Source organism: Orcinus orca, chromosome 3 (assembly GCF_937001465.1).
Source record: "Orcinus orca chromosome 3, mOrcOrc1.1, whole genome shotgun sequence".
Taxonomy (NCBI): domain Eukaryota; kingdom Metazoa; phylum Chordata; class Mammalia; order Artiodactyla; family Delphinidae; genus Orcinus; species Orcinus orca.
In genome coordinates, this window is record NC_064561.1 from 154,756,577 (window position 1) to 154,784,322 (window position 27,746).

The 27,746-nt window shown below is 38.1% G+C and overlaps 1 protein-coding gene across 4 annotated transcripts in view; it reads left to right on the top strand.

Annotated features, from left to right (window-relative positions):
* The first annotated feature begins 682 nt into the window (after nt 1-682).
* The window catches only part of CPLANE1 (ciliogenesis and planar polarity effector complex subunit 1), a 128,585-nt gene continuing 101,521 nt past the window's right edge, over nt 683-27,746 (top strand). For 3 of the 4 annotated variants that reach the window (XM_033421252.2, XM_033421253.2, XM_049708755.1), the window contains exons 1-16: nt 683-814; nt 6,221-6,347; nt 7,339-7,474; nt 7,593-7,712; nt 8,110-8,342; nt 10,106-10,212; nt 11,687-11,843; nt 12,265-12,368; nt 13,396-13,578; nt 15,681-15,930; nt 16,097-16,252; nt 16,420-17,189; nt 17,728-17,936; nt 18,135-18,215; nt 21,344-21,508; nt 24,809-24,982. In XM_033421252.2, the coding sequence (XP_033277143.1) occupies nt 6,267-6,347; nt 7,339-7,474; nt 7,593-7,712; nt 8,110-8,342; nt 10,106-10,212; nt 11,687-11,843; nt 12,265-12,368; nt 13,396-13,578; nt 15,681-15,930; nt 16,097-16,252; nt 16,420-17,189; nt 17,728-17,936; nt 18,135-18,215; nt 21,344-21,508; nt 24,809-24,982 (2,926 nt within the window). In that variant the 5' untranslated portion in view covers nt 683-814; nt 6,221-6,266. Of the gene's footprint in view, nt 815-6,220; nt 6,348-6,624; nt 6,847-7,338; nt 7,475-7,592; nt 7,713-8,109; nt 8,343-10,105; nt 10,213-11,686; nt 11,844-12,264; nt 12,369-13,395; nt 13,579-15,680; nt 15,931-16,096; nt 16,253-16,419; nt 17,190-17,727; nt 17,937-18,134; nt 18,216-21,343; nt 21,509-24,808; nt 24,983-27,746 lie in introns of all 4 variants that reach the window. The other variant, XM_033421246.2, reaches the window with a different exon arrangement.

The following is a 27,746-nucleotide window of genomic DNA, read 5'->3' on the forward strand; positions in this document are numbered from 1 at the left end:
GTAACAAGCCAAAATGTTTTCGAACACCAGGCCAGTGACATCAGTGAGTGAAGAGGAGGACGGCTAGGGAACGGAAAGCTTGCCCCTGCTTAAGGCATACAAATTTAAGCTACAGAAAAATGCTTTTCCAGACCAAATATAGATCTCGAGCTGCGTGTTCTTGCCCCCTGTTTCCAGACCGTGCGCAGGAGCAGGACAGGAGCGAAAACAGTGCTGTAAATAAACAGAAGTCACTAGGAGTGTGGGTACAGAAACGCTTTCCTTAGCGCTTTAAGTTGCCCACTTGATCCGTGGAGGGCAGTGTACAACCCGTTCATTCCCAGGTCTCTAGAGGTCTCCACTAGGGTGCTGACATCCCGTGATTTACATCTTAGTCGGTTACTAAACGGTTTCCTGTAGAGCGCCACGCATCGCCTGGGCACTCAAAGGCGAGTGTCTGAGGAACGCACGGGGTCGGTGAACACAGAAGGACCCGCGGAAGCTTAGGAGGAGACAGGGAACGGGAGGAGGAGCGGCCGAGCGGAGGGGACGCGGGACCGCTGAGAGGAAGGGGCGGGGGGAAACCCAAGGAGACCCGGAGGATAAGAAGAGGGAGGAGCACGTCCAGCTTCCCGCCCGCGCTCCCGGCCGGCTCGGGGCAGGCGCACTGGCGCCGCTCGCTCGCGTCCCCTCCCCCACCTCCGCCGTCGCCAGGGCGCAGGCTCGCGTCTGCGCCGGGGGCTGGGCCCTCGGCAGTCACCCTCTGGTCACTGCCAGCTTCGCCTTCTGCCTCTCCGCGCTTCTCCCTCCCCGGATGGGCCGGACCCTGGCGGAGGTAACTGCCCGCAGATTCCTGCCCCTCACGGCCCCAGCCTCTTCCCCACGCTGTCCGGCCCGCGGGGTCCTCGGGCTCCTTCGTCCCCCTCACCCCCTCTAGTGTTGCGCGCTCGCGACCTCCCCAGCCCCTCCATACCCCGCCGCATCCAGCCCCCTCGTCCTTTACCACTTCCCGGTCCCCCAGCTCCCCCGGGGTCGTCCTCCGGCCGCCGCATCCTCAGCCTGACGGAGGCTCGGCGGCTCCGAGGGGCCCGGGTCGCCCTCCGGATGGCTGGGAACGACGTCCGGTTCGGGCCAGACCTCGGCCCCGCACCGGGGTCCTGCAGCTCCCGCCCTGTCTCGGGTGGGCACCACGGTGGCACCTCTCGGGGCAGAGGGCGGCGCTGCCCCGCAGGGTCGCGTAGGGAATCTCAGAGGGGTCCCCTGGGGATGACTTGTGCGAAGTGGGGAAGCCCCTGTGTTTGACCTTAGTGGGTGATAAATTGAGCACGGAGGAATGGACGCGATTTTTTAGACTCGTCTGTGGTGGAAACCACAGAACAACTTGGATTTTTCTCTCTCTCTCTTTTTTTTTTTTTTTTTTAATTGAGCAGAGCTCCCTGAGCTATATACAGTAGGTCCTTGTTGGTTATCCATTTTAAATATAGCAGTGTGTACATGTCAGTTGGATTCTCTTGAAACTGCTTTCGCCAATGTGTTTTTTTGTTTGTTTGTTTTTTTGTTTGTTTGTTTTGCAGTACGCGGGCCTCTCACTGTTGTGGCCTCTCCCGTTGCGGAGCACAGGCTCCAGACGCGCAGGCTCAGCGACCATGGCTCACGGGCCCAGCCGTTCCGCGGCATGTGGGATCTTCCCGGACCTGGGCACGAGTCCGTGTCCCCTGCATCGGCAAGTGGACTCTCAACCACTGAGCCACCAGGGAAGACCCTCTTGTTTTAATTAACATAATTACAAAAGTCAAAACTATACAGAGGACTTCCTGGATGGTGCAGTGGTTAAGAATCCGCCAGCCAATGCAGGGGACACAGGTTCGATTCCTGGCCCAGGAAGATTCCACATGCCGCTAGCAATTAAGCCCGGGCACCACAGCTACTGAGCCTCTCTTTTTATATATATATATGTATATATATGTGTGTGTGTGTGTGTATATATATATCCTTTTCTCCATATACATACGTATACATCATTTATCCTATAGAGTTTTTTACATTCTGAATTTGGTTGATTTTATTCTACTGGTGTGTTTAATATGTTCCCTCATTCTCTTTATTTCTTGTCATCTGGTAGTTTGATTCAGACACAGATTCAGGTTCAGTTTTTAATTTTCTGTCTTTGTAAGAATATTTCATAGATGGCTGTGTGTACTTCCTGTCTACAAAGCATCATGTCACGGGGAATACAATGTCTATTTGTCTCACTGTTAGTAATTTTAAGATTGATTAGTGGCAGCCGCATAGTACAGGGAGATCAGCTTGGTGCTTTGTGACCACCTAGAGGGGTGGGATAGGGAGGGTGGGAGGGAGACGCAAGACGGAAGAGATTTGGGGATATATGTATACGTATAGCTGATTCACTTTGTTATAAAGCAGAAACTAACACACCATTGTAAAACAATTATACTCCAATAAAGATGTTAAAAAAAAAAAAAAGATTCGGGCTCCCCTGGTGGCGCAGTGGTTGAGAGTCCGCCTGCCGATGCAGGGGACACGGGTTCGTGCCCCGGTCCGAGAAGATCCCACGTGCCGCGGAGCGGCTGGGCCCGTGAGCCATGGCCGCTGAGCCTGCGCGTCCGGAGCCTGTGCTCCACAACGGGAGAGGCCACAACACTGAGAGGCCCGCGTACCGCAAAAAAAAAAAAAAAAGATTCATTAGTGGGTTTAGGGCATGTCAGTCCACCTGTTATAGAGTTCCCCATCTACTTTCACCTAATAGTTTTAGCAGCCACTGATACTATTGACTAGATCTGTTATTTCATTGGGAGCTGCGAATAATGCTTTTCTAATGCCATTATTTCTCTTGCATTTGGTTAGCGCTTTTTAAAGAATTAATTTTATTTATGATTTTAATATTTATATTTAAAAATTTAAAAATAAATATTTGAAATTATTTATTTTAAATAAATTACTTAAAAATAAAGTGTCTAAGGAAGTAGTCATCTGGAATATTACCGTTCTGAGGAATTGAAAAACATAACGTTACAGTATAAAATATGAGGGTGGTTAGCATCTTAATAGGTCATTCTGTGCTGTATTTGAATAGTCTTTCATTTAAAGCTTATTTTATTTTTAAAAATTCAGCTATTATTAAAGATGGCATTAATAATACCAAATAAATTCAGTTTTTTTGGATTTCATAAACTAAAAAGAATTAGGAAGATAGAATTTTTTAAAAAAAGAAAGAATAAGGCTATAAAGTGGTCTGAAGTGACCTCTAAAAATGGTTCGCTATTCCCTTGACCCAGAAAACCCCACAAAATCATGCAAATCAAGAGGTTCAAATCTTTGTGTTGGTTTTTTTTTTTTTGCGGTACGCGGGCCTCTCACTGTTGTGACCTCTCCCGTTGTGGAGCACAGGCTCCGGACGCGCAGGCTCAGCGGCCATGACTCACGGGCCTAGCTGCTCCGCGGCATGTGGGATCTTCCCGGACCGGGGCACGAACCTGCGTCCCCTGCATCGGCAGGCGGACTCTCAACCACTGCGCCACCATGGAAGCCCTTTGTGTTCACTTTAAGAACACTCAGGAAACTGCCCAGGACATTAAGGGTATGCACATCCGAAAACCCACCAAGCGTCTGAAGGATGTTACTTTAAAGAAGCTATGTGTGCCATTTCATTGTTACAGTGGTGGAGTTGGTAGGTGTGGCCAGGACAAACAGTGCTGCTGGATGCGGGGTCGGTGACCCAAAAAGAGTCTTGAATTTTTACTGCAGATGCTCAAAAATGCTGAACTTAAGGGCTTAGATGTAGATTCTCTGGTCACTGAGCACAACCAGGTGAACAAAGCCCCCAAGATGTGGCACAGGATTTACAGAGCTCATAGTCGGATCAACCCATACATGAGCTCTTCCTGCCACATTGAGATGATCCTTACTGAAGAAGAACAGATTGTGCCTAAACCAGAAGAGGAGGTTGCACAGAAGAAAAAGGTATCCCAGAAGAAACTGAAGAAACAAAAACTTACAGCCCGGGAATAAATGCCACAAAAAAATAAATGTAAATAAAAGTAAAAACAAAAAGGAATAAGGCTGTGATTAAATACAATCCAGGCCAATGACCAAATGCCATCATTATTCAAGATTTCACAATATTAAAAATTTTAAAAAGACTCAATTTGGAACAGTCACAAACTTAATATGAAAATTCAAATAGAGTACAAAGAACTTTTTTTCATGAACCACTTGAGAGTGACAACTGATGTTCTCTTATCCCTGAATATTTTAGTATCTACTTTCTACAGACAGGGACATTTGCCTACATAACTGCAAGACAACCATCAAAATCAGAAAATTAACATTCATCTATTACAACCATCTAATCCTCAGTTTTTCTTCCTATTCTGGTTTTTCCAATTGTCCCATATTGTCCTTTATAGTGAAAGGATAAAATTTACAATTACTGACTGCATTTAGTTGTCAAGTTTCCCGTTTGGAACCAGTTCCTCAATCTTTTTAAAACTTTCATAAACTTGAAACTTTTGAAGGTTACAGATCAGTTATTTTGTAAAATGTCCTTCAGTTTGGGTTTGCCTTCTATTTCCTTGTGATTAGATTCAGGTTGTGTTCCTCTGTACATATGTCACAGAGATGTTTTTCTCATTTTAACTATTAGGTGGCACGTGATTTCCATTTGTCCCATTCTGATAATTTTCATTTTGATCACTAGACAAAATGGAATCTGCCTGGTTTCTTCATTGTAAAGTTACTTTTTCTCTTTTGTAATTAATGAGTATTTTATAGGGAGATATTTTGAAACAATGTAAATATACCATTTTTCATCAAATGTTCAATTTATTAATTTACTTATTTATAATTATATGGATTCATGGTTTCCTATTTTATTCCATGGATTTTATTATTTATTGATTGATTTATTGATTGATTGGCAGTACACGGGCCTCTCACTGTTGCGGCCTCTCCCGTTGCGGAGCACAGGCTCCAGACATGCAGGCCCAGTGGCCATGGCCCACGGTCCCAGCCGCTCCGCGGCACGTGGGATCCTCCCGGACCGGGGCATGAACCCGTGTCCCCTGCATCGGCAGGCGGACTCTCAACGACTGTGCCACCAGGGAAGCCCCCTATTTATTATTTTTAAATATTTATTTATTTATTATTTTGGCTGTGCCAGGTCTTAGTTGCGGCACGCAGGATCTTTAGTTGTGGCATGCGAACTCTTAAGTTGTGGCACGCATGCGGGATCTAGTTCCCTGACCAGGGACTGAAACTGGGCCCCCTGCATTGGGAGCGTGGAGTCTTACCCGCTGGACTACCAGGGAAGTCCCTATTCCATGGATTTTAAATCCATTATTGTAATTGTTTTGATGCTCAAATTGTCCTCAGTTTGGTCTATGGGATCCCTTTCATTATGGCTTCTGTGTCCTCACTGTGCCTGGCTCCAATACACTGTGCCAGGCTCTTCCACTGCGTGAACATCCTCCCAAGATTCACTCAAGAATGGGCCATTCACCCAAGATTATGTATGCTTCCCTCACCCAAATAGGGCTCTGACAAACTGTTCATGGCCTCTACCACAACTATCCCCACAACCAGCATGGGGACTTGCTGGGCATCTTTACTTCATATTATCTCAGGGCTTCATTTTTACGTCAACTAGTTTGGACTTTCTTACAGCTCTGTGACTTAGGGCAGTTTGACTGTTTATGTGGTGATTGAAGGCTTCAAGAGTGATTATTCCATAGAGTAAGGTAAAAGTTGTATTGCCTTATATGAGCTAGCCTTGGGAAGTGCATAGCATCACTTCCATTTTACTCTTGGTCAAAGTAGTCAAAACCCACCCAAATTCAAGGGATGAGGCATAGACCAGAGCTCTCAATGAGAGGAGTATTAAAGTCACAGTGTAAGAAGAGCATATGGGATGGGAGGTATTTTTGTGGCCATCTTTGGAAAATACAACCTGGCACACTGAGAAAATCAAATCACATAGAAACTATTGTCAAGATGTTCTCCTAGTTCATGTTTATCTTCATAGTCTGAGAAATAACTTGTCGAAAAGCAAATACATTTTGTCTGACTATTCAAGATGAGATACTGAATAAATTGTCAGCATCTTACCTTAAAAAGAGTTAACTTGAGCTGATGAAAAAGTAATCTACTAAAACTTTATGAAAATTCTAAATTAAGATCCTCAGTATTATGGGCTATTATCATTTTTTTGTTTTGATTTTTACAGCATCTTGTGACTTTTGACTTAATTGGTCATTGATATCTCAGCAAGCATGGAGATAAGATTAGAAGTTTTGACTTCAACGAGTATCAAGCAGAAAAAACCCTGGCCACGAGTCTCCTGGTTGGGACAGGTAGGTTTTTCTTTAATCATACAATATCAGTTCTAATATGTGTTAACTGTGTGCTTTGCCTCTAAGATCAAAGAATGTTCTATGGCCTTCACAAAACACAATGTCATCTGTAGAAGGATCACCTGCCTACTGAGCAGGGTTTTGTGTATTTGTGTGGTAACAGGCTGGCAGAGATGGGGAGGGAGCATCAGTCTTTCTGTGGTCTAATCAGAGTTGCCACCACTCTCATCACTCTCTTGCTCCTTTTCTCCATAAACTTGCTTAATCTTCTTCACAGTCCTCTGTTGCTTTGCTCTTGGAGACCTGGGATGATGTATCATCCTCACTCTCATCTGCTGTGCTCTCCTGGGAATGCTGGGACATAATTTCTTCACCCTGCAAGTCCCAGTTTTTGAGATTGCACAGCCAGAAGACCTCTCTGCAATTGTTGAGGATGAGCATGGCTTTCACTCTGCAAACTACCAGCTACAGGGTCTTTTTGAGCAAAAGCACATGTTTGGTGAGTTTCGTGTCCTGGTGAATCTTGGAATGCCCACACAGGTGATGAAGCAGCGTGGTGTCCAACTGGAAGGTTTCCAGTAAGCTCAGATCATTTTCTCGATGTTTTCTAAAACTGAAGTCTAGGAGTAGCATGACACTGCTTCAGAAATGAGAAGCCGTGTCTATTTTAATCTAAGTAGATAATTTAAAACTTACCCATACTACTGTTCAGATTGATGAGATAACAGCAGGTAACTCAGTTTGGGCTAGCAGAATTGGAAGACACTCCTATAATTTTAAACTCCAAAGAAATCTCAGTGCAACTGTTAGGTCATCCTACCTAGTAATTCTAGTAAGAGGTACTTTAAGATAGAATGAAAAATCTTCAGGTTACAAATATACAATCTTTCTTAAATGTCACTTTGTTTTCTTTTCTGGGATAACTTACTTAGGTAAGAGGCTGAATTAACTTCTGGCATCTCTTAAGTCTCTCACATGTTTCTTCTCTTAGGAAAATGAAGCTGTTTTTCTTTTGGATGATAAATTCATAAATGAAATTAATTTGCTATCAGGAAGGACAAAGAAGAAAATTCCCAGTCTCCAGCCTTTGTTGAAGGATGTTACAGTCCTAACAACGTCCAGTAATGGTTAAGTAGTACTGATATTTTCAAAAGACTAGATTAACTGTATTTTTAAAAATAATTTTGGGAGTAATATTAAGGGAAATGTTAGATTATAAGTATTGCGTTTCCTTTTTGGAAGCAGATGCCTGGCTGGCTGGGGTACTTGCTACAGGGGAGCTTTTCCTCTGGAACAAAGATCAAGATTGTTTGAAAACTATACAAGCAACTGAAAAGCCTAAAGAAATGATTAAAGCTGCAGTAGGTGGGAGATTTTTATTTGTTTAAATTGGTTTAACTTGATATATAGGAGAAAAGAAATATATCTCTGTGTAAATATATATATCTGTATATATATGTATTTTTCCTTATATCTGTAAGTATTTTTTTGGTGGCGTTTATTTGTGACAATTAGGTTCATCTTGAAGAAGAAAAATCTGGCATGCCTTACATATCTGTGATAACAGTGGGTTCCTAATATCACATATGAGTACATGATAAATGTTATAATTTGTACTTTTAGTTTATTACTAGTGCCTTAGTTTTACATTCTGAATGGAAACATCATTTAGGTTTCTTATTGTCAGAATAGATAAAATTTGTACTTTTTTGTGGGAATTCAGACTTCAGAGGTGTAATTACTTTTTTTTGTTGTTTTCTAGCAAGCTCTTTGAGACTGTACTTGTATGTATCTGGCAATGGGAAAAGAGTTCTGCTTATAACTCCTTCTGGATGCATATTTCTTTGGGAACATTTGGAATTCAAGAATATCTTATCTTCTAAAAGCCCTTCATTGGTGGGCCAATGGTCCCAGATCATACCTGAAGAAACAGTTCATTTGCCTTCCACTGAAGATAAAGAAGCTGTAGTGCATGCTGTCTTTATAAAAAATGAGGTAAAATCCAAATCAGACAGGGTATTATAGAAGTGGTGGAGATCTCAGACTCTAAGAACAGACACCATCTGGGAAGCTGTTGAGCAGAGTGTGTAATGGCATAGCTATATATCTCCAGGCATCATTAATTGTCATAGTAATGGTGAAATTACCACGGAAAAGGTATTTTTATATTTCTTGGTCACATTTTAAAAGATGTGTATTAAAAATGGTTTGAACTTAGAGCTTCCTAGTTATACTTTTCCCTAGTTTTAGAATATAACTAGTTTTGTAATAAAGAGAAATACAAATATCATATATTAACGCATATATGTGGAATCTAGAAAAATGGTATAGACGATCTTATTTACAAAGCAGAAATAGAGACACAGATGTAGAGAACAAATGTATCGATGGATACCAAGGGGGAAGGGGGTGGTGGGATGAATTGGGAGATTGGGATTGACATATATACACTTCTAAATATAAAATGATAACTAATGAGAACCTATTGTATAGCACAGGGAACTCTACTTGGTGCTCTGTCGTGACCTAAATGGGAAGGAAATCCAGAAAAGACGGGATATATGTATACATGTGGCTATTTCACTTTGCTCTACAGCGGAAGCTGACACAGCAGTGTAAAGAAACTATATTCCAATAATAAATAAATATTTGTTGGATTTTTAAAAAAGCTAGAATTAGTGATATTAAGTAAGCCATTTAATTCCCAGGGAATAACACGTTCATTAACTAAAAGCATTCAGAATAGCTGCATGATACTCTTTGTGTGTATGGACCAACATTTAATTACCCGATCTACTATTGTTAGAAATTACATTTTGAACTTTTGTTGTTTTCCTCCACCCCCATGGGTAGTGCCCTAACTTAAATAATATGTAACTATAAGGACTCCCCTGGTGGTCCAGTGGCTAAGAATCCACCTTCCAATGCAGGGGACGTGGGTTCGATCCCTGGTCCCACATGCTGCAGGGCAGCTAAGTCCGAGAGCCACAGTTACTGAGCCTGTGCTCCCTAGAGTCCATGAGCCACAACTAGAGAAAAGCCCGCACACTGCTACGAAGATCCGCATGCCACAACTAAGGCCCAACACAGCCAAATAAATAAAATAAATTAATTAAAAATAAATAAATAATATGTAACTGTAAAAGAAGAGAAAAATAAATATATTAGAATATTTCCAGTTGTAGCCAGAGTAAAGGCTGTGTTTTCTTAAGAGAGTAAACTGCACCTTGATTTCCCATTTGAGATATGCCTGTGGCTCAGAAATTAATTACTTAGTCTTTAGCTTAATGTTCAGCTACATGTTAAGAGTAAAAATATGAGCAGGCTCTTGATATATTTCATTTATTTTATTTATGATGAGAAATATGTGGGGTTTTTTTGTTTGGTTGTGTTTTTTTTGCTGTTCTTTCAGGGATTAGTTTATTTTATTTATAGTTTAGTTAGTTTATTTTATTTTTTTCCTTGTTGGTTATTTATTTTAAACATACCAGTGTGTATGTGTGAATCCCGAACGTCCTAACTATTCCTCCTCCCCACCCTTACCCCCTGGTAACCATAAATTAGTTCTCTAAGTCTGTGAGTCTGTTTCTGTTTTGTAAATAAGTTCATTTGTATCATTTTCTTTGATTCCACATATAAGCTATATCATACGATATTTCTCTTTCTTTGTCTGACTTCACTCAGTATGACAATCTCTAGGTCCTCTTGATTTATTTTCAGATTAATTATATACTAAAGTATATTAAATTTATCTACAGTTATTTGGAGACTGCTGCTTGTGTTCATTTACTTTCTACTCCGGGGAATGCCTGAAGTTAACATTTCTAGCAATTCGGTGGCATGAAAATGTATTTACATCTATAAGGTGAGGTAAATGTTTCCTTCTTCCTAGTTTTCTATCTGCTTTTTTTTTTTTGGCCGCTCCATGCAACATGTGGGATCTTAGTTCCCCTATCAGGGATTGAACCTGTGCCCCCTGCATTGGAAGCATGGAGTCTTAACCACTGGACCGGCAGGGAGGTCCCTCTATCCCTTTTAAAACATTGTTATCTTTTGGCCCATAAATACGTAACAAGATTAGTAAGTGAAATGTGAATATCAACTTCTGAGGCTTTACAAATTCTTTCTTCCTGTAAGTATTGTTCTGTTTCTTTACTTTTCATTTTGAATGTCTATTTTAGAAAGTTTTTCTTGTTTTAATTTTGTTTCCCTTCTTAGAATCAAGAACACATAAAAGGTAAGGCAGACAAGCAGACTATGGTCTTACTTGTCTTAAGACTATAAAAATAACTCCTTTGAAAAGTAATTCAATTGAATTTTTTTAAAATAAATTTATTTATTTATTTATTTTTGGCTGCATTGGGTCTTTGTTGCTGCACACGGGCTTTCTCTAGTTGCAGCGAGCGGGGGCTGCTCTTCGTTGCGGTGCATGGGTTTCTCATTGCAGTCTCTTCCCTTGTTGCGGAGCATGGGCTCTAGGTGTGCGGACTTCAGTAGTTGTGGCTCGTGGGCTCAGTGGTTGTGGCTCACAGGCTCTAGAGTGCAGGCTCAGTAGTTGTGGCACACAGGCTTAGTTGCTCCGCGGCATGTGGGATCTTCCCAGACCAGGGCTCGAACCCATGTCCCCTGCATTGGCAGGCGGATTCTTAACCACTGTGCCACCAGGGATGTTCCAAATCAATTGAATTTTGAAAAGGAAATAACTTGAATTTACTACTGTACTTTTTAAATGCTCAAGTATTTTTTCAATTAAAAGTAATTTTATTTATTTTAAAAAGCCCAATGAAATAGAAAGAATGCATTAAAAGCATATAGTGACTAAGATTTAGTAAAATAGTGAGGTTTTTTTTTTTCTGTTTATTTTCTTTATTTTTTATGCTAGCAGTACTCTATTTGGGTGTAATTTATATAAAGTAAAATGAACAAATCTTAAATGTACAACTAGGTGGACTTCGATAAATGTACATATGCCTGTAACCATCCTCATATCAAATATAGAACATTGTCACTATCCTAAAAATCCCCTCTTCTCACCTATTTAATACCTGTAAAAATGTTTGTAATAATGTAGAAATATGTGTATCTAAACTTCTAGTGGATGCAGATGTTTTTGGGGCTGGCTACAGAACATGCCATTATTAACAAAACTCTGATATGGACCTTGTTTAACTAGCAATTGCTCTTTTGTGTCCTGGATGAAACTTGTGAACAGTTGCTACGAGACCCCAAATATATGTGCACATGTACGAATTTAGTTGGACCCTTTAATTTTTTGTAATGAAGTGTATATTAATTTAAAAGTTACTATACTTTTTGTTTTCAATTATTTCACTACTTAGATCATTGACATACCATGTTCAGTGGGCACAACAAGATTGCCTTCTGTGCAGTCTGATTCCTAAATGTGAATCAGTAAAGTCAAGAGGAGCTCTAATTTCTGCATTTTCAAGAGATGGCATTACCCTGGCAGTAACTCTTAATCAGAAAGACCCAAAGGTCAGTAAATATAATCTATCTTGGAAGTAACCTGTAAAAGAGAGAGTTTAGTTCAGTTTTGAGATTTTTTTCCCCCGAGTATAGTTTTTTTCCTTAGTATTACTTTATATTCTTTAAATTGGTGTTTTCTGATCCACCTCGACATTGTAAATTGGTAAAGTTATTTACATTAGCTGCCGTAATTTTCAGAATTTGGCCTTCAGAGATGAAAAGAGGATAATGGAAAAGGAAGAAAGAAGGGCAAAGTGGTAACTGATATTCTTAAAATGTAGTATAAAAGAGAGAAAAGTTATAGGTGGTCAGTATTATCTCGCCAGTTGGCAAAGACTAGGTAGTTCATTGATATAATAGATCTCTAGGTCTTCAGAATTATAAGTAAAATAATTTTAATGGTTTTTTTAATCTTTTTTTTTCTTTCTAGGCAACTCAGGTATTATTTATAAACACACTGAATTTTGTTACACTCTGTGGTAGCCTTAAAGGATGTAGTAATAAGAATCCTGTGGTTCCAGCTACACTTATCAGGTAAGGGTTCTTTTGTATTTCTAAATAGTGTTTTTAATTTCTTTTTTAATAGTTTAATAAGTTTAAGGCACTGATAATTCAGTAGGTGTCTAAATAGATATTTAGATAGATGATGTTATCTTGGGAAGAGTTGAATTATGACTGGGTAGAGAAATACTGGGCTAAGTTAGAGAGGCTGAAATGAAAAAACCTGGGTTGGGAAGACCATTATATACTCAGGCTGAGGTGTTTCTAGCTTTTTAAACAAAGTTAGCATTCTCTGCATACGGGTGGATAGTACCATAAGTGGTGATTTTGGATGGCACGTGGACCTATGAAGGATTATAGAGTAGGAAAATTTCCTCTTGGATCCTCCTAAGTTCCTATTCTGAATTGTTTTCTCTGCTGCTCTCTGAATTTCCAAAGTTTTCAGGTTCATCCAGCCTTGCCTTTTTATTTTCTTTCTCTCCCCAAAATTTCCTTTCTAGAAGAATTACTAGTCTCAGTTCAGTGGTCTGTTTGACTTAGGGTGTCCATCATTCACATGAGGAGGAGCTACTTTTTTGTCTCCATGAAAGAAACATTAATATTATCAGATAGTTAAGGAGTAGTAAAGATGGCTTTAGGAAGAGGGAGTCTGGTACTGAGTGGAGCTCTGGCAGGCTGCAGAGAAGACAGGCGTGGTAGTGACCTTCAAATCTACCAGTAGATCTTAGTTTTGGACACCACTAGGATTAGAAGTTGTTCTAATTATAATGTAAGTGACAAAAACTTTACTTTGTTAGGTCTTATTTTCATCTTATGATTTGCTTATGAATCTAAGTAAATTTCTAATTTGTATGTTGTATGGAGTAGATGTTTATGAGCAAACTCCTTTTTTCTTACCTTTTTTTCTGGGAAGTAAAATACATGAAATGTATGTGACATTTGCCTACTATTCATTTTTTTGACCTTATATTTTGAAGCGTCTCACCCCTTCTTGGCCATTATAAATTGTCAAAGACATTGTAGAGAGTCCTTTCTAAACATATTGTCTTGCTTTTTCTAGGTCCTACTGGGTAGGTGATATCAGCTGGACTCATGATAGTCTTTTTCTGGCTTGTGTGTTAAAACGTGGCTCCCTGGTTTTATTGACCTGCCAAGGTGAATTGCTAACGTTAATTACATTTGGTTGCTCTATAGAATTTGGGCCAGCAGAATTTATTCCTCTTCACCCACTAATAACATATAGGTGAGACATTTGAATTGTTTTAATTTATTTACAGAAGTTTTTCTCTTTTGGTATTACTTTACTATTTTTTTAATATAATTTCATCTTTCAAATTGTCTTATTCTTTCTTTGAGTCTGTCATCTCAATATCCGCTTCTTATTTATAGTTTTCTTCTGTTTCTTTTTGTGGCTTAATCCTGGTGAAAATTTGACATGGTGACTATGTAAGTATATGTTATTTAAATATCAGTAGCACTAAAAAAAGTAACTTCTTTGATATAAAAATTAAAAGAAGTGTGATATATCTTTTATTGTTTCAAAAGCAGAGCACTTAGATAAAAATTAACTTGGCATATGTATCTACTTTTCTCCCAGAGGGAAAAAGGAGAAAAGTTGTTGGAAATGGGTAGTAGACTTTAGAATTTAGCCATATTTTAATTTTTAATTGTGAGATCAGGAAGCATTTTGGCTTTGGAGTCAGAACAAGGTTCAAACCTTGGTTCTTCTACTTATTAGTTGTGTGACCTTGGGTAAGTTATTCTTAAGACTCTGTTTCTTTTACTGTGAAATGAAGATGACAGTAATAATCTCTTAGAGTTGAGGGAATGAAGTAAGATGATAAATAATTATAAATTGCTTTAACACAGTTCTGGCATAAAATAAGTGCTCAGTAAATATTTGCTGTTATTGATGTTGATATTATTATATATGGCTAGACACATATAGACACCTATTTACAAATCAGAAGCATTGGAAAAGGTCTTTGAAATTAATCCATTCCCTTTGCTGTATAGAAAAGAAACTGAGGAGGGATGTGTCCTTGATTATATTTAGCAAAAAGTTTTGCTTAATTTTTAGCAATAGAAAATTCTAATGGAAAAACTTGTCACTTTGTGCAGTGAAAGTGTTTTTCCTTATTTCTTATGGTCTGATTCATAATTGACTTAAATTTCCTCACATTTTCCTTTAAAATTAGTATTTAGGGCCTTTCAAAATGGATTGCTTTTTTTGATTACAAAAGTAATACATATTCATTGTTTTAAAAAAACTTAAAAATCAGATGTTACAAAACTAAATAATGTAGAAAGTGAGACTTGTAATCCTATTCCTCAGAGATAACAATTATTAGCATTTTAGTGTGTTGTCCTCTAAATTTAAAAATTTTATATAACATTTATAACAATATTAGTTTCTTTTTTTTTTTTTTTTTTTTTTTTTTGCGCGTTATGCGGGCCTCTCACTGTCGTGGCCTCTCCCGTTGCGGAGCACAGGCTCCGGACGCGCAGGCTCAGCAGCTCACAGACCTAGCCACTCCGCGGCATGTGGGATCTTCCCGGACCAGGGCACGAACCCATGTCCGCTGCATCGGCAGGCGGCCTCTCAACCACTGCGCCACCAGGGAAGCCCCATGGAGTCACTTTTTAATGGTTTTATAAATTTCACAGCATGTACATTCTGAAACCAATCTTCTATTGTGGATCATTTGGCTAATAAAATCTATATTTGATTCGTTTCCTAACCAGAAAAAAAATTATGTTTTTGCTATTCTCTTTATAGTTATAAAGCTCCAAAGTTAATAATCAGTGATATTAAGTAATCAGAATCAGGTACACCACCATAACAATAAATAACTACACTTATGTGGAAACTCAGTCAGATTTAATCTTAAGCTGATAAAATTATGCTTATCACCATCCTCTCCAAATGTCCTCTGTTTCTTTTCTTTCTCCTCCTTAATAACAAATATACTTATAGCTCCTAATTATATTCTTATAAGTATATTTAAATAGATAGTAAGAAGGAAAGGTAACTAACTCTTCAATAGTAAAAATGAACTGCCTCAATTATTTTCTGGAAAAGGTTGTATAAAACTAGATTAAAAACAAGACAGTAAGTGCCACAATGCTGGGAAAATTTTAAAAAAACACATAAACCTCTGTATTATTTAATCACTTATGTTTTCCTCATAGATATATGCACATTTAATATTTTTGCATTTAATTTGCTTGCATTTTCATCATTCTGGAACTTTTAATTGTTTTGTTTTTTCTTTGGAATAACATAATTGTTTCCTTTAAGATTTTTCTCTTACTAATTCTTGAATTTTGGTGTTTGTTTGCTAGACCACAGCAGTTTACACTTCAAGATTCAGATAATTCTGTAGATTCATCAGCTTCTGATAGTGACCCTATGAGACAGAGATTTTCTATAAAAGCACATTCACGGTTACCCTACCTCATTATTTCTGATGGATACATGGTCACAACCCTTCGATTTCTCGATAATCTGTCTCCATCAGTGCTCATGAGATCCCTTCTACTTGATTCAACACAGAGGCTTGAGAAAACATACCAAAGTTTGATATTGTCTAAGGTATAGTGCTTTTTGGTACGATTAGTAAAAGTTGACTTCTTAGTCCTTTCAAATTTAAAACTGTACTGACAGCCTTGGATTGTATACAGTTATCTGTAGATGTTTTAATTGTTTGTAGTACAATTATCGATAAAATTTTGCTCTGGAAATCTTTTTTCTTCTATAGCCAAAAGACCAAGGGCTGAACTTGCAATCACTGGATTCCCTAAGATCTAGCTTGTTAAAACACCACGGAAATGAAAATTTAGCTGATTCTACTGTTCCCAGATTCTTGCAGGCAGAAGAAACAATGAAGTTAAATGAAAAAACAGCAGATTTGCAGGTACTTAGTAACAATGTTTTATTTACTTTGAACAGTTACGTATTGACTTTATTCCAAGAAACATATTTTCTTTCATTAAAGGGAAGAGAAATTTGAGAGCACTAAAGTGATTCTACTTGTAAGGAATCAAATGATATTAAGTATAATTTTTTTCACTCATGTTTTAGGATTTTGAAGCCGAAGAAACTAATGAAGGCGAACATTTTCCAAACAACTTATTTTCTTTTTGGAACCAAAAGAAGGATCTATTGTTTAGTAGTGCCAAAGAAGGAAGACTGGAATTTGCTTCTATGTTTGATACCATACATGCAAAAGATAATACTGAGGAGACAGATAAAACTGTTACAGAACTGCATTCTGTCCAGAAAAATCTCCTTGCAGCATGGACTATAGGAATTTCAAAAAATGTGACAGAAAAAAAATTAATGTTAAATTACACAGTAGTTTGTATCACTCATTTTTTGTACATTCTTCAATTTATAAAATGTCCTTTCCCCAAACTTGATCTTTTTTTAAGCAAGAGCCCAAGACATAATGCATGGGTACTTTGTATCTTTCAACTTTTTCATCAGTGTTTATCAATCCAGTACTGGGATATGAGATACAGACAAGATGTAGGACATTTGGTAAAGCTGACCTCAAATACTATAAAGCTTTTGCTGACACAGCAACAACAGAATCAGTTATTCTCAAAGAAGCTTTTAGCCTGTTTTCATTTACTCAGAATGGTAGCTGATCATTTAAATGGCGTATACAGTCTTCAACCAGAAGTTATTTCAGCATCAACTGATGGAAGTAGAACAGCAAAGCAAGACTCATTGGTGGTGCCCATTTTTCAAATGTTTCAAGATAGTGGTGCTCGGAAAAACTGGTCTTGGAATTCGTCTTTCAAGATTCGTCCTCAAGTATTAAATTTTGTTCAACAGCCAGGACACAGGTATAATGACTTTAATATTAGGAGACCATCAGCTTTATAGATTTTTCAAAATTGAGATATAATTCCCATACTGTAAAATTCTCCATTTTAAAGTGTACAATTCAGTGATCTTTAGTATAGTCACAGGCTTGTAGAACTATTAGCACAAATTCCAGAATATTTTTATCACCCTCAAAAGAAACCTTGTACCCATTAGCACTCAGCATTATAGATTTTATGTTATAGAATTTATGCCAGATATTATTCAACACATATATTTTATTAGTCTTGGGCATCCATGATACTGTTGAAGGATTTTGGTTTAGATAAGCACTATAGAAAAATGACCACAGGTACATAAAGCATTTATGAAAGTTTTAAAAATATGCATTTTTTGATCCGTGGACTTTGTGCTATATTTAAATCTGATCAGTTTGTATACATGTTATTACCTCAGTGAAGAATACATGCAGAAATAAAAAGGCTAATGAGGAGGCTATACTCATTCTTATCGCTAGTCTGAAATTTGATTCTTATGATTACCTGATTTTGTGTGCAGATTGATTGTTCTCTGGAGAGTATTGTACAGAAAAACTTTATGGTATCAAACACAATTAAGTCAAAGAGTTCCTGAAGATGACATACAGTTAACTGAAAAGATGACACATGAAGCATCTACTGTCAAGTCCCTGTTATGTCATATACAGGCTAAATTGCAGACTGCTGGAGTTCTCTTGAACCAGGCCTTAGAACTTAAATCTATCAATGGTCAGTATCTTATAAACAATTTCTAACTCCAGGAATAAGTGATATAGTTAGTTGGACTTTGATTTTATTAATTGGTTGCAATTATTTGCTTTTCAAAATAATTTCTGGTGGAGTTGTATCCACTAAATTTTAAAACAAGTACGTGTTTATAAAGGAATTTAATTAACCAGCACTAATTTTTGGTTAAAAACTTTGTAGGGGAAGAGTGTTTCCTATTAGGATCATATGAAAAGTCTGTTCAACTATGGAAGAAAGCTCTTCAAGAAACCCAAGAGAAAGGTAGGGGAGTGTTAAAAAATAATATTTGCCATAATATTGGTAGGACCATATTTTAGCATGCTGTTGAGCTTCAAAATTATTTCAGATTTCTGAGTGCTCACAATTTCTTAATGCTCAAATAGAATACATATTGTAGGTACCTTTACTGTCAGAAATAGTTATTTAAAATTATTCTTAGTCTTGGAAATTGTAGCACCAAGAATTTTTTCTGTTATCCATAGATAAGGCTCCTCTGTCCTTTTTTTGATTAGTGATGGAACCTGTGATTGATTGTTGATAGGGAAAAAAATGAGACTTAATCCCAAATTTAAAAAATATATATTTTGTCATTTAGTGCACTGTAAGTATCTAAATGAGAAACTATGGGTCAGATAATTTGTCACCTTATTACAGACTTATAGAAACATGGAGCTAAGGCTCTCTGCCCTTAAGTAATTCAACTTTAAGAATTTCCTGTCGGACCTCCCTGGTAGCGCAGTGGTTAAGAATCTGCCTGCCAGTGCAGGGGACACGGGTTCGAGCCCTGGTCTGAGAAGATCCCACATGCCATGGGGCAACTGGACCCACATGCCACAACTACCGAGCCTGCGTGCTACAACTACGGAAGCCTGCACCCCTAGAGCCCGTTCTCTGCAACAAAGAGAAGCTGCAATGAAGAACAGCCCCCGCTCACTGCAACTAGAGAAAGCCCGCGTGCAGCAACCAAGACCCAACGCAGCCAAAAATAAAATAAGATTAAAAAATTAAAAAAAAAAAAATTTCTTGTGAGTTAGACTTATTATGGGCTACATGGAGTTTTTTTTTTAATATTTATTTGGCTGCATTGGGTTTTGGTTGCGGCACGCAGGATCTTCATTGCAGCACACGGGCTTCTCTCTAGTTGTGGCACTCAGGCTCTGGAGTGTATGGGCTCAGTAGTTGCGTTTCGCAGGCTCAGAAGTTGTGGTGTGCAGGCTTAGTTGCCCCGTGACATGTGGGATCTTAGTTCCCCGACCAGGGATTGAACCTGTGTCTGCTGCATTGGAAGGCGGTTTCTTAACCACTGGACCAACAGGGAAGGTCTCCTGCATCGAGGTTTTGATGAGAATCTAGGGGTGTGGATTCTAGAAACTGGTGATAGCTTTTATGATATAGGGCTGAGGGTATGAGTAAGATGACAGAGGTTCTCAGATAGTGACCTTGGAGCTATCCTTGACTGCAACTACTACCTGGTCAGGTTTGGCCAATTATTAAATTTATTTTCTGACTGATGTGGCTTTGTATGTTTCATTAATTTATCTACTTAACCGGTATTTATTGAGGGCCTGCTATGTGTATTAGGCAGTAGGAATAACTGAAATAAACAAGTTTACCCTAAAGTTGCCCACAATCTGGAGGATAGATCACCTAAACAACTAGCATGTTTCTAATTATGTTTTATGGTAGGTTCCGGGAAAGCACACAGTCTGAGCTGGAGTGCAAACATCAGTCTGGGGAAAACCTGGAGGAGCTGACATTTAAAATTGAGTGAAAATTGTCCAATTGAAGGAGTGGGAATGGTTTAACAAAGGATATAGCATTCCTAAAGCAAAAAGGCATGGGAAACCATGGCAGTTTGGTAAACGTGCAGGTAGTTTTAACAGGACCAGATTATTTGAAATATGTGTGTAATATTGAGGATAGGGTGGTGAGTGCTAAAGTGAGAGGTAGAGAACAGATGATAAAGGAAGATATTCTGCAGTGCCATGGGATTAAGATTTTATCCTGAAGACAGTGGGGTCAGTTAAGATACTTTATGTAAGAAAAAGAACTTTTCAAATAAATATAGGCCATTTGGAAAGATCACTTCAGTACATTATGGAGGGCCATTCGTAGGAATGTGGTGTAGAGATGTGGGTTTTACCTAGAAGCAAGACAGTTAGTTGAGGAGGTCCTGAACCAAAGCAACATCAAGAGTACTGGAGGACAGAAGTCACATTTGTCAGGTATTTAAGAGGTTTGATCAATTGGACTTGAGTAGAGAAGTCTACTGTAGTTCTCAGATTTGGGGATTGTCCAACTGGATGAAGAAGAGTGACATTCAAGGTGATAAGTTCTCATGAAGAAAAGTTTTCATAGTGAGTCTCATTGTAGACCTTTTCATTTAATTTATTTTCCAACTGTATCCATTTGGTATGGTTTCTTGTAATGGAGACTGAAAATAACTGGCTTCTACAAGAAAGAAGTTTATTTCTCTTTCTTAGGAAATGAGGCCAGAAGTTGATAGTCTGGGGCTGATTCGGTGTTTCTGTGGTCTCATCAAGGACTCATGCTCCTTTAGTTTTTCTACACCGTCGTCCTTAGTGCATTGCTTCCAGTCTTAAGCTGAGTTAAGATGGGTGCTGAAGTCTCAGGCATCATGTACATAATCTAGTTAACAGAAAGGAGGAAGGCAGGAAGGGCAAGAAAAGGGTGTACCTCCTAGTTGAGTTACCTCTCTTTAAGCAGCTTTTCTAGCAGTTCTATACAATATTATCTCTTGGTTCAGAACTTGTCATATTTTCACATGGCCATATCTAGCAAGAAACTGTGATCTGGGTGCATTGTAACCTCAAGTAAAATTAGAGTTCTTTTACTTAGAAAGAATAGATAAGGAGTAGGCAGCCAGCAGTCTCAGTCCTAAGCACCCTTCAGATGTTTGAAGGCAGTGGTCAGGGACTCCTATCTTATTGGATAGTGTTTCTTCTCCTTTGGAAAGTCTCTTTGACAGTCTGATATTTGTATGATTTCTTGTGTGGTTTTTAAAAAAATTTTATTTTTAGCATGTTCCCTTCTGTTTCATACCATGTGTACTTGAGATAGATGTCGTTAGTGGACCTTAGTACCGAGATAAGGAGGATGTGCACCTCTCTTTGGATAAATTCTTAGTCATCCTAGGGCCTGATCAAAGAAAATAAAATTGTTCAGAACTTAAAATGAAAAAGAACAAAATAATGCTTACCTGTTTTTTATTAAAGTATAAAACAGGTACAGAAAAGTTCACATAACATGAATGTACAGCTTGATGAATTTTTATAAACCGAACATTCCTGTCTACCCTAGCTACCTAGCTCAAGAACATTACCTAGCTAACATGTTTTTAATGTAAATGTAATTCTTCCCTGTTTAAGGAGGAAGAAGGATATGTTTTCTTCAGATACGCTATTATCTTTCCCTTTTGTACTGCCACCTCTATAACTATAATTTAAATGATGCTCAAGGATTATGTGATCAGCTAGTAAGAGAAATACTGATATGGTCCCACCTACCTGTAAAAGAAGAGGAAGATTGTTCAGGTATGCTTTTCAAAAATCAGTTTGTTTAATATTAATACTTTGTATTTATAAGTGTAGATATGAAATTGCTTATACATAAAAGTTGGTTGCTCTGCCCTATTGTGGTAAATTTTGGACTGTCAGCTTCTCAGTAGCAAGGATCATGTTTTTGTTTGTTTTTAATCTTTGGGTCTCTAGGCTTAGCAGTAATTGCCTGCTGAACTGATACAATTGTTGTATCACAGCCCTATTTGTTAGACATAATATCAGGTACCCAAGTACTTTTCCTTGATATGTTTATATTTTCTTTAATGGTTGCTTAAGGTTGTTTAGTAAAGTGATGAAAATCTCTTTCTGAGGTATTCTGAGTCTTTTTAAAATTGCTTAATAGGCTGCAGAATATTTAGATTGTCCTTTTTAAAAGAGGTGTATTTAAATTAAGCAGTAACCAGAGTAAAAGATATATATGAATGAACACATAATATAGTTATAATAGTTATACGGTCGTAGACCATTAGATATATACTATGCGTATGAATGTGTCAGAACGGCTCAATATATCAGAACTTTCTAAATGGAGTTCATGACTCTAATGGAGTTTGTTTGTTTTGGTTTTTTTCTAATAACTGATTATTGGTTTAGAACATCATTTTACTGATGGAAAATAGTGATCAAAAGAAGTTAGTTTACAAAGTCTTCTAAAAATAGTTTGAGAAGTGGGGCCCATCTCTTACGTAAAACCCTTTCTTTGATTTTCACTAGTTTATCAGAACAGTGTTGGTTTCTTTGGCTTCAGCCACTGTTTTTTGTTGTTGTTGTTGTTGTTTTGTGGTACGCAGGCCTCCCACTGTTGTGGCCTCTCCCGTTGCGGAGCACAGGCTCTGGACGCGCAGGCTCAGTGGCCATGGCTCACGGGCCCAGCCGCTCCGTGGCATGTGGGATCTTCCCGGACCGGGGCACGAACCCGCGTCCCCTGCATTGGAAGGCGGATTCCCAACCACTGCGCCACCAGGGAAGCCCCTTGTTTTGTTTGTTTTGAGGTGAGATAGATGGTCGAATACCATGACATTTTTATTCTGGTATTCATATTTTCTCTGCATTTTTTTAAAATTTAATTTTTATTTTATACTGGGGTGTAGCTGATTTACAATGTTGTGTTAGTTTCAGGTATACAGCAAAGTGGTTCAGTTATACGTATATCCATTTTTTTTCAGATTCTTTTCCCACGTAGGTTATTACAGAATACTGAGTAGAGCTCCCTGAGCTATACAGTAGGTCCTTCTTGATTATCTAGTTTTTATATAGTAGTGTGTATCTGTTAATCCCAACCTCCTAATTTATCCCTCCCCCTCACTTTTCCCCTTTAGTAACCATAAGTTTGTTTTCGATGTCTGTGAGTCTGTTTCTGTTTTGTAAATAAGTTCATTTGTATCATCTTTTTAGATTCCACATATAAGTGATGTCATATGCAGCCACTGTTTATAGATTTCTTACTTTTGGTGATATTTGTCTTTTTAAATGTTTGTGTTCATTACAGAAGTAGTACAAGTTCATTTTAGACAATTTTGAAATATGGAAAGGTTTAAAGAAGAAAATAAAATCACTTAATCTACCCTTTTTTGTCTATATACATTTATGTATGTATATTCTGTTTTATAATCTTTTAAACTTAATATTATGAATATTTTCCAATGTAAATAATTCTTTTTAAAAACCTATTAAGCCTTTTCCTCATTATTGCACATTTTAGATTGGTGCCACCTATTTACTATTGATGTTTTAAATAATGCTGTAGTGTACATAAATTTTTGTGAACATTACTAATAATATCTCTAGGTTAAATTTTGAGAAATGAGGTTACAGGATCAAAGAGAATCCATGGTTTTAAGACTTTTGATGCCTGGTGTCAAATTGCCCTCCAAAAGGACTGGTAGCTGTGTATGAGTGGAAGACTTTTATGTGTGACTTTTTTTTTTTTTTTTTATGTGTGACTTTTTAACTGACTGATATTCTTTTTTTTTTTTTTTTCGGTAGTATTGTCATGACTTGATAATAAATTTCAAGATAAGTTGAACCTATTGTAATGTATTTGTTTTAATTTTTAATGACAGTTGTTTAGAGTATATTAATCATATCCCTACTGGGTCAGGAGTCCCCAAGGCTACCCCCACGTTCAGGGATTCACAGGGAGGACTCACAGGGCCTAGTGTATAGTTGTACTCACACCTATGATTCATTACAATGAAAGGATACAAAGCAAAATCAGCAAAGGGAAAAGGAGCATGGGGTGAAGTCCGGAGGAAACCAGGCACAAGCTTCCAAGAAGTGACAAGATAGAAATGGCCATACACATATCGAACTTAATATTATTGTGAATACCTACCAAGTGACTTCCTTTCTTTTTTTTCTTTTTTTTGTTTTGGCTGTGCCACGTGGCTTGTGGGATCTTAGTTCTCACAACCAGGGATCAAACCCGGGACCCCTGCAGTGGAAGCACGGAGTCCTAACCATTGGCCCACCAGGGAATTCCCCCCAAGTGACTTCTGAGAAAGAAAGATACTTTGCCATTGTTGGGGCCATACATTTTATAAAAATTAATGTTAACTTAGTATTTATCTGTGTTTAATAGTTTTAACTGTTTATTTACATATATCTGAATGCCAATTTATATTATTGAGTTTTGATTTTCAAATAGGGATGACACATGTTTGCTCCTACTAGTTTATATCAGAGTCACCCTAGAAATAGTGATGTAACTCTCTCCCTCCCCTGCCTTCTCCCTCCACTCCACGTGTTCCTTTTGTCCATACCTCCCAGAAGAATCTTATGGTAAGGACTTACTCTTACTAATGGAAGTATATCATAATATCCAGACCTAATGGTACAGAAAAAAGCATGAAGAATCACTGCTCTGGTGCTTTTCAGATTATCTTTGTAGTAAACCCTGCCTCCTTTCATTAAAGAAAGAAAATTAGAAAGGGAAGAAAGTAGGGAAAATAAATAATGAAATGCTAAACTTGCAAGTCCATTATGGCTGGATTGTTTGTATAGATCCTTCCATGTTTTTAGGTAAAACTAGTAGCTTGAGGTTAAAAGAGTTCCTAAGTGTATGTGCTCATAATTACGAGCTAATTATTTTTGTTCTGTTGTCTTCAAGAAGTGTAGATAGCTATTATAAATTAACTTGTGTAGGCCATGGGTGTTCATCTCAGAAAAAAGTTGTAATTATAATTTTCTTCTTGCATAATGTTGGGAACTTAAATATTACTACTTTTGATAGTTTGATCAGAATCTCCTTTGGTCATTTGGTGTATCCTGCAGTTCCTGAGAAGTCTCATTGTGAGTTTGGAGTGACTGGAAACGTTCATCCTGAAGCAGCGGTGAGGGTTGTCCAGTCCATGGCCCGCTTCATGGCTTCCTATTTCACCAATCAGCTGCTTTGCATTTTGCCACCTCACAATGTGAATGTTCTTCCTCCCCTTCATATTAAAACAGGTAAACAAATAATTTTCTCACCTTGTTTTTGCACGTAATATTTAAAATCATATTATACGGTGATCATTAGTCCATGGAAATAAAAGTGTTCTAGCTCAGTGCCTGAACGCTAAGGAGATACACAAGTGACTGTTTACGAATGAATATAATCTGAGAAAGGTAATTGCTTTGGACTTGTTTTTATTGAATATGTATTTTTAAATTGGGAATTTTGGACACATTGGCATTTATAAAGTTTCCATTTTTAAAGTAAAAGGGCTATAAAAATGTAATTTAACAAATTTTGAGTATGCTAATTTAGAATTTAATTTTATTTGGACATTTTACTTTTATAATTTTATTTGAATCATTTTCCTTGCTCTACTTAATCATTTCATTAATAGAGTCAAAATGTACCTAATCTGTGTGAGGTAACTGCCCTACCCTAATGGAAATAAGCATGTACACAGATTTCTATGATATTCATTCATTCCAATAATTTTTATTAGTGCCTGCTATGTGTCAAGTAGTGTTGTAGGTGCTGGAAATATATTAGCTTGCACCATATGAAATTAATAATATGAAAACATCTGTAGTTTTGTCTTGTCTTGACATTTGGAACAGATTTATCCTAACTGCCATGAACAAAACAGATGAAATACCTGTTCTTTTATGGAAGTACATCTAATAGATTGAGACGGAAAATTAAACAGATGCATATATAAACAAAGATCTGTCAAATGGTGACAATTATTATGCAGAGAACTAAGTAGAGAAATGTATTGTGACTGAGTCGGTAGTTGAGGTGGTGACTTTAGGGAAGAGCTCTCTGCAGGGGTGACATTTAAGCTGAACTCTTAATGACAAGAAGGAGCCAGCCATGGACGCATAGGACTTAGAGCATTATACGCTGAGCCTGTGCAAAGGCTCTAGAGCAAGGACAAACTTGATGTGTCTGAGAAACTGGAAGACTGGTGTAGCTGGAGCACAGAGGGTGAGGTAGAGAGTGGTATGAGATGAAGACAGAGATAGATGGCCAGGTGATGTAAGCCAGGGTATGAAATCTGAATTTTACTTTAGGTACAGTGGGAAGTTATTGGAGGGCTTTAAGCAGGAAATAACACGAACTGATAAACATGTACAAGGCACACATAGATTAGAGTAGTACAAGATGTAATATAATTAGAAGTTTAATAGGAGTAGCAACAAGTGGTCATCAGATTTAATCACAGAACTGTGGATTTTGAACTATGTGTTTGGACTCTAATTTTCTCAGGGTGTGGGTGGGAGTGGAGGACTGTCCTCACCCACTTGGATGCTTCAACAGTAGTGTTAGACTCTAGTGTCCTCAGGGTTTTCAGGAGCTTCTAGACCCTAGAGAGCCTTGTATGTAAGGTAGGATCAGAAAGGAAATTGTCTAGAGGTTCCTTTTCAGAGGTGTCTGCTTCCCTGGGGAAGAAAAGTTGGCCCTGACCTGATTATGGCTTCTCTTAGGGAGCTGGTGTAAACAGAGAAACAGGTGCTCTGTTTTTCCAGGATCTACCTTCTCCCCTTTCCTTCTCCATTGGCCACTAACTCAGTTTCAGCTGGTGCTCCCTCCTTTTCTCCCTGAGAACAGCCTGTGCTTCTTTCTCTCACTTTATGCTTTCCTCTGACTGAACCTCTCAGTTGGATATTACTTATTTCCTTGTACATTTGACACTAATTATTACAATAGTTTTTTATTTAAGCTCTCTTTATTTTGTCACAAGTGAGGTATTTACTACTTGTGCTCCCTATTTTTGGTAATAATGTTTCTGATAACAAATTGTATCCTTAATCCATATAATTTTACTGAAGGAGAGAGGCAGAACTCATGTGGTTTTAATTTTTAAAAATATTTATTTATTTATTTATGGCTGCATTGGGTCTTCGTTGCTGTGCACGGGCTTCTCATTGTGGTGGCTTCTAGGCACGTGGGCTTCAGTAGTTGTGGCACGTGGGCCCAGTAGTTGTGGTTTGCGGGCTCTAGAGTGCAGTCTCAGTAGTTGTGGCGCACGGGCTTAGTTGCTCTGCGGCATGTGGGATCTTCCTGGACCAGGGCTCGAACCTGTGCCCCCTGCATTGGCAGGCGGATTCTTAACCACTGCGCCACCAGGGAAGCCCTCATGTGGTTTTTAGAAAAATCTTAAAAAAAAAAGGTACAATCCTGGTATTCAGAAGATTTATCTCAATTTCTTATCTTTCTGTCCTACAATATTTATAGGACTTTTGCTCTTTGCTAATGATTTTTATCTTTACAGATGACTTTACATACCTAAGGGAGACTGATATTTATCACACTTTGTGAAGAAAAGTGACAGAGTTATTGAATTGTTTCTGGGCAGACTCATAAGCGTTCAGAAAAGCTCAGAGACACACCTTTTTATTCCCTACGTAAATATCTTCCCAGTTAGAGGAGAGAGTAGGAGAGAAGACTTTGTGTTCTTTTCCTATGCCCGAGACTAGACTATGATTGTTGACAATTTAAATATCTGAAACTTGTTATATATCCTTTAATTTCTTTAATCTCCCTCTGTCTTGACAAATGATATTAGCAGGCTTGACTTAGAATATATTTCATGTTAATCTTTTAAATCAGAACTAGTGGCAGAATGTATTGCGGATTTGAGTTGCTTATTTGGTATGATGTTTGCTGTGTGAAAGCAGTAAAAATTTCAGAAAATTAAATCATTCAAATTCTTTTAATGGTACAATGCCTTACTCATAGTGAATTAAAAACTGGAAAAATTTCATCAATCTCCTG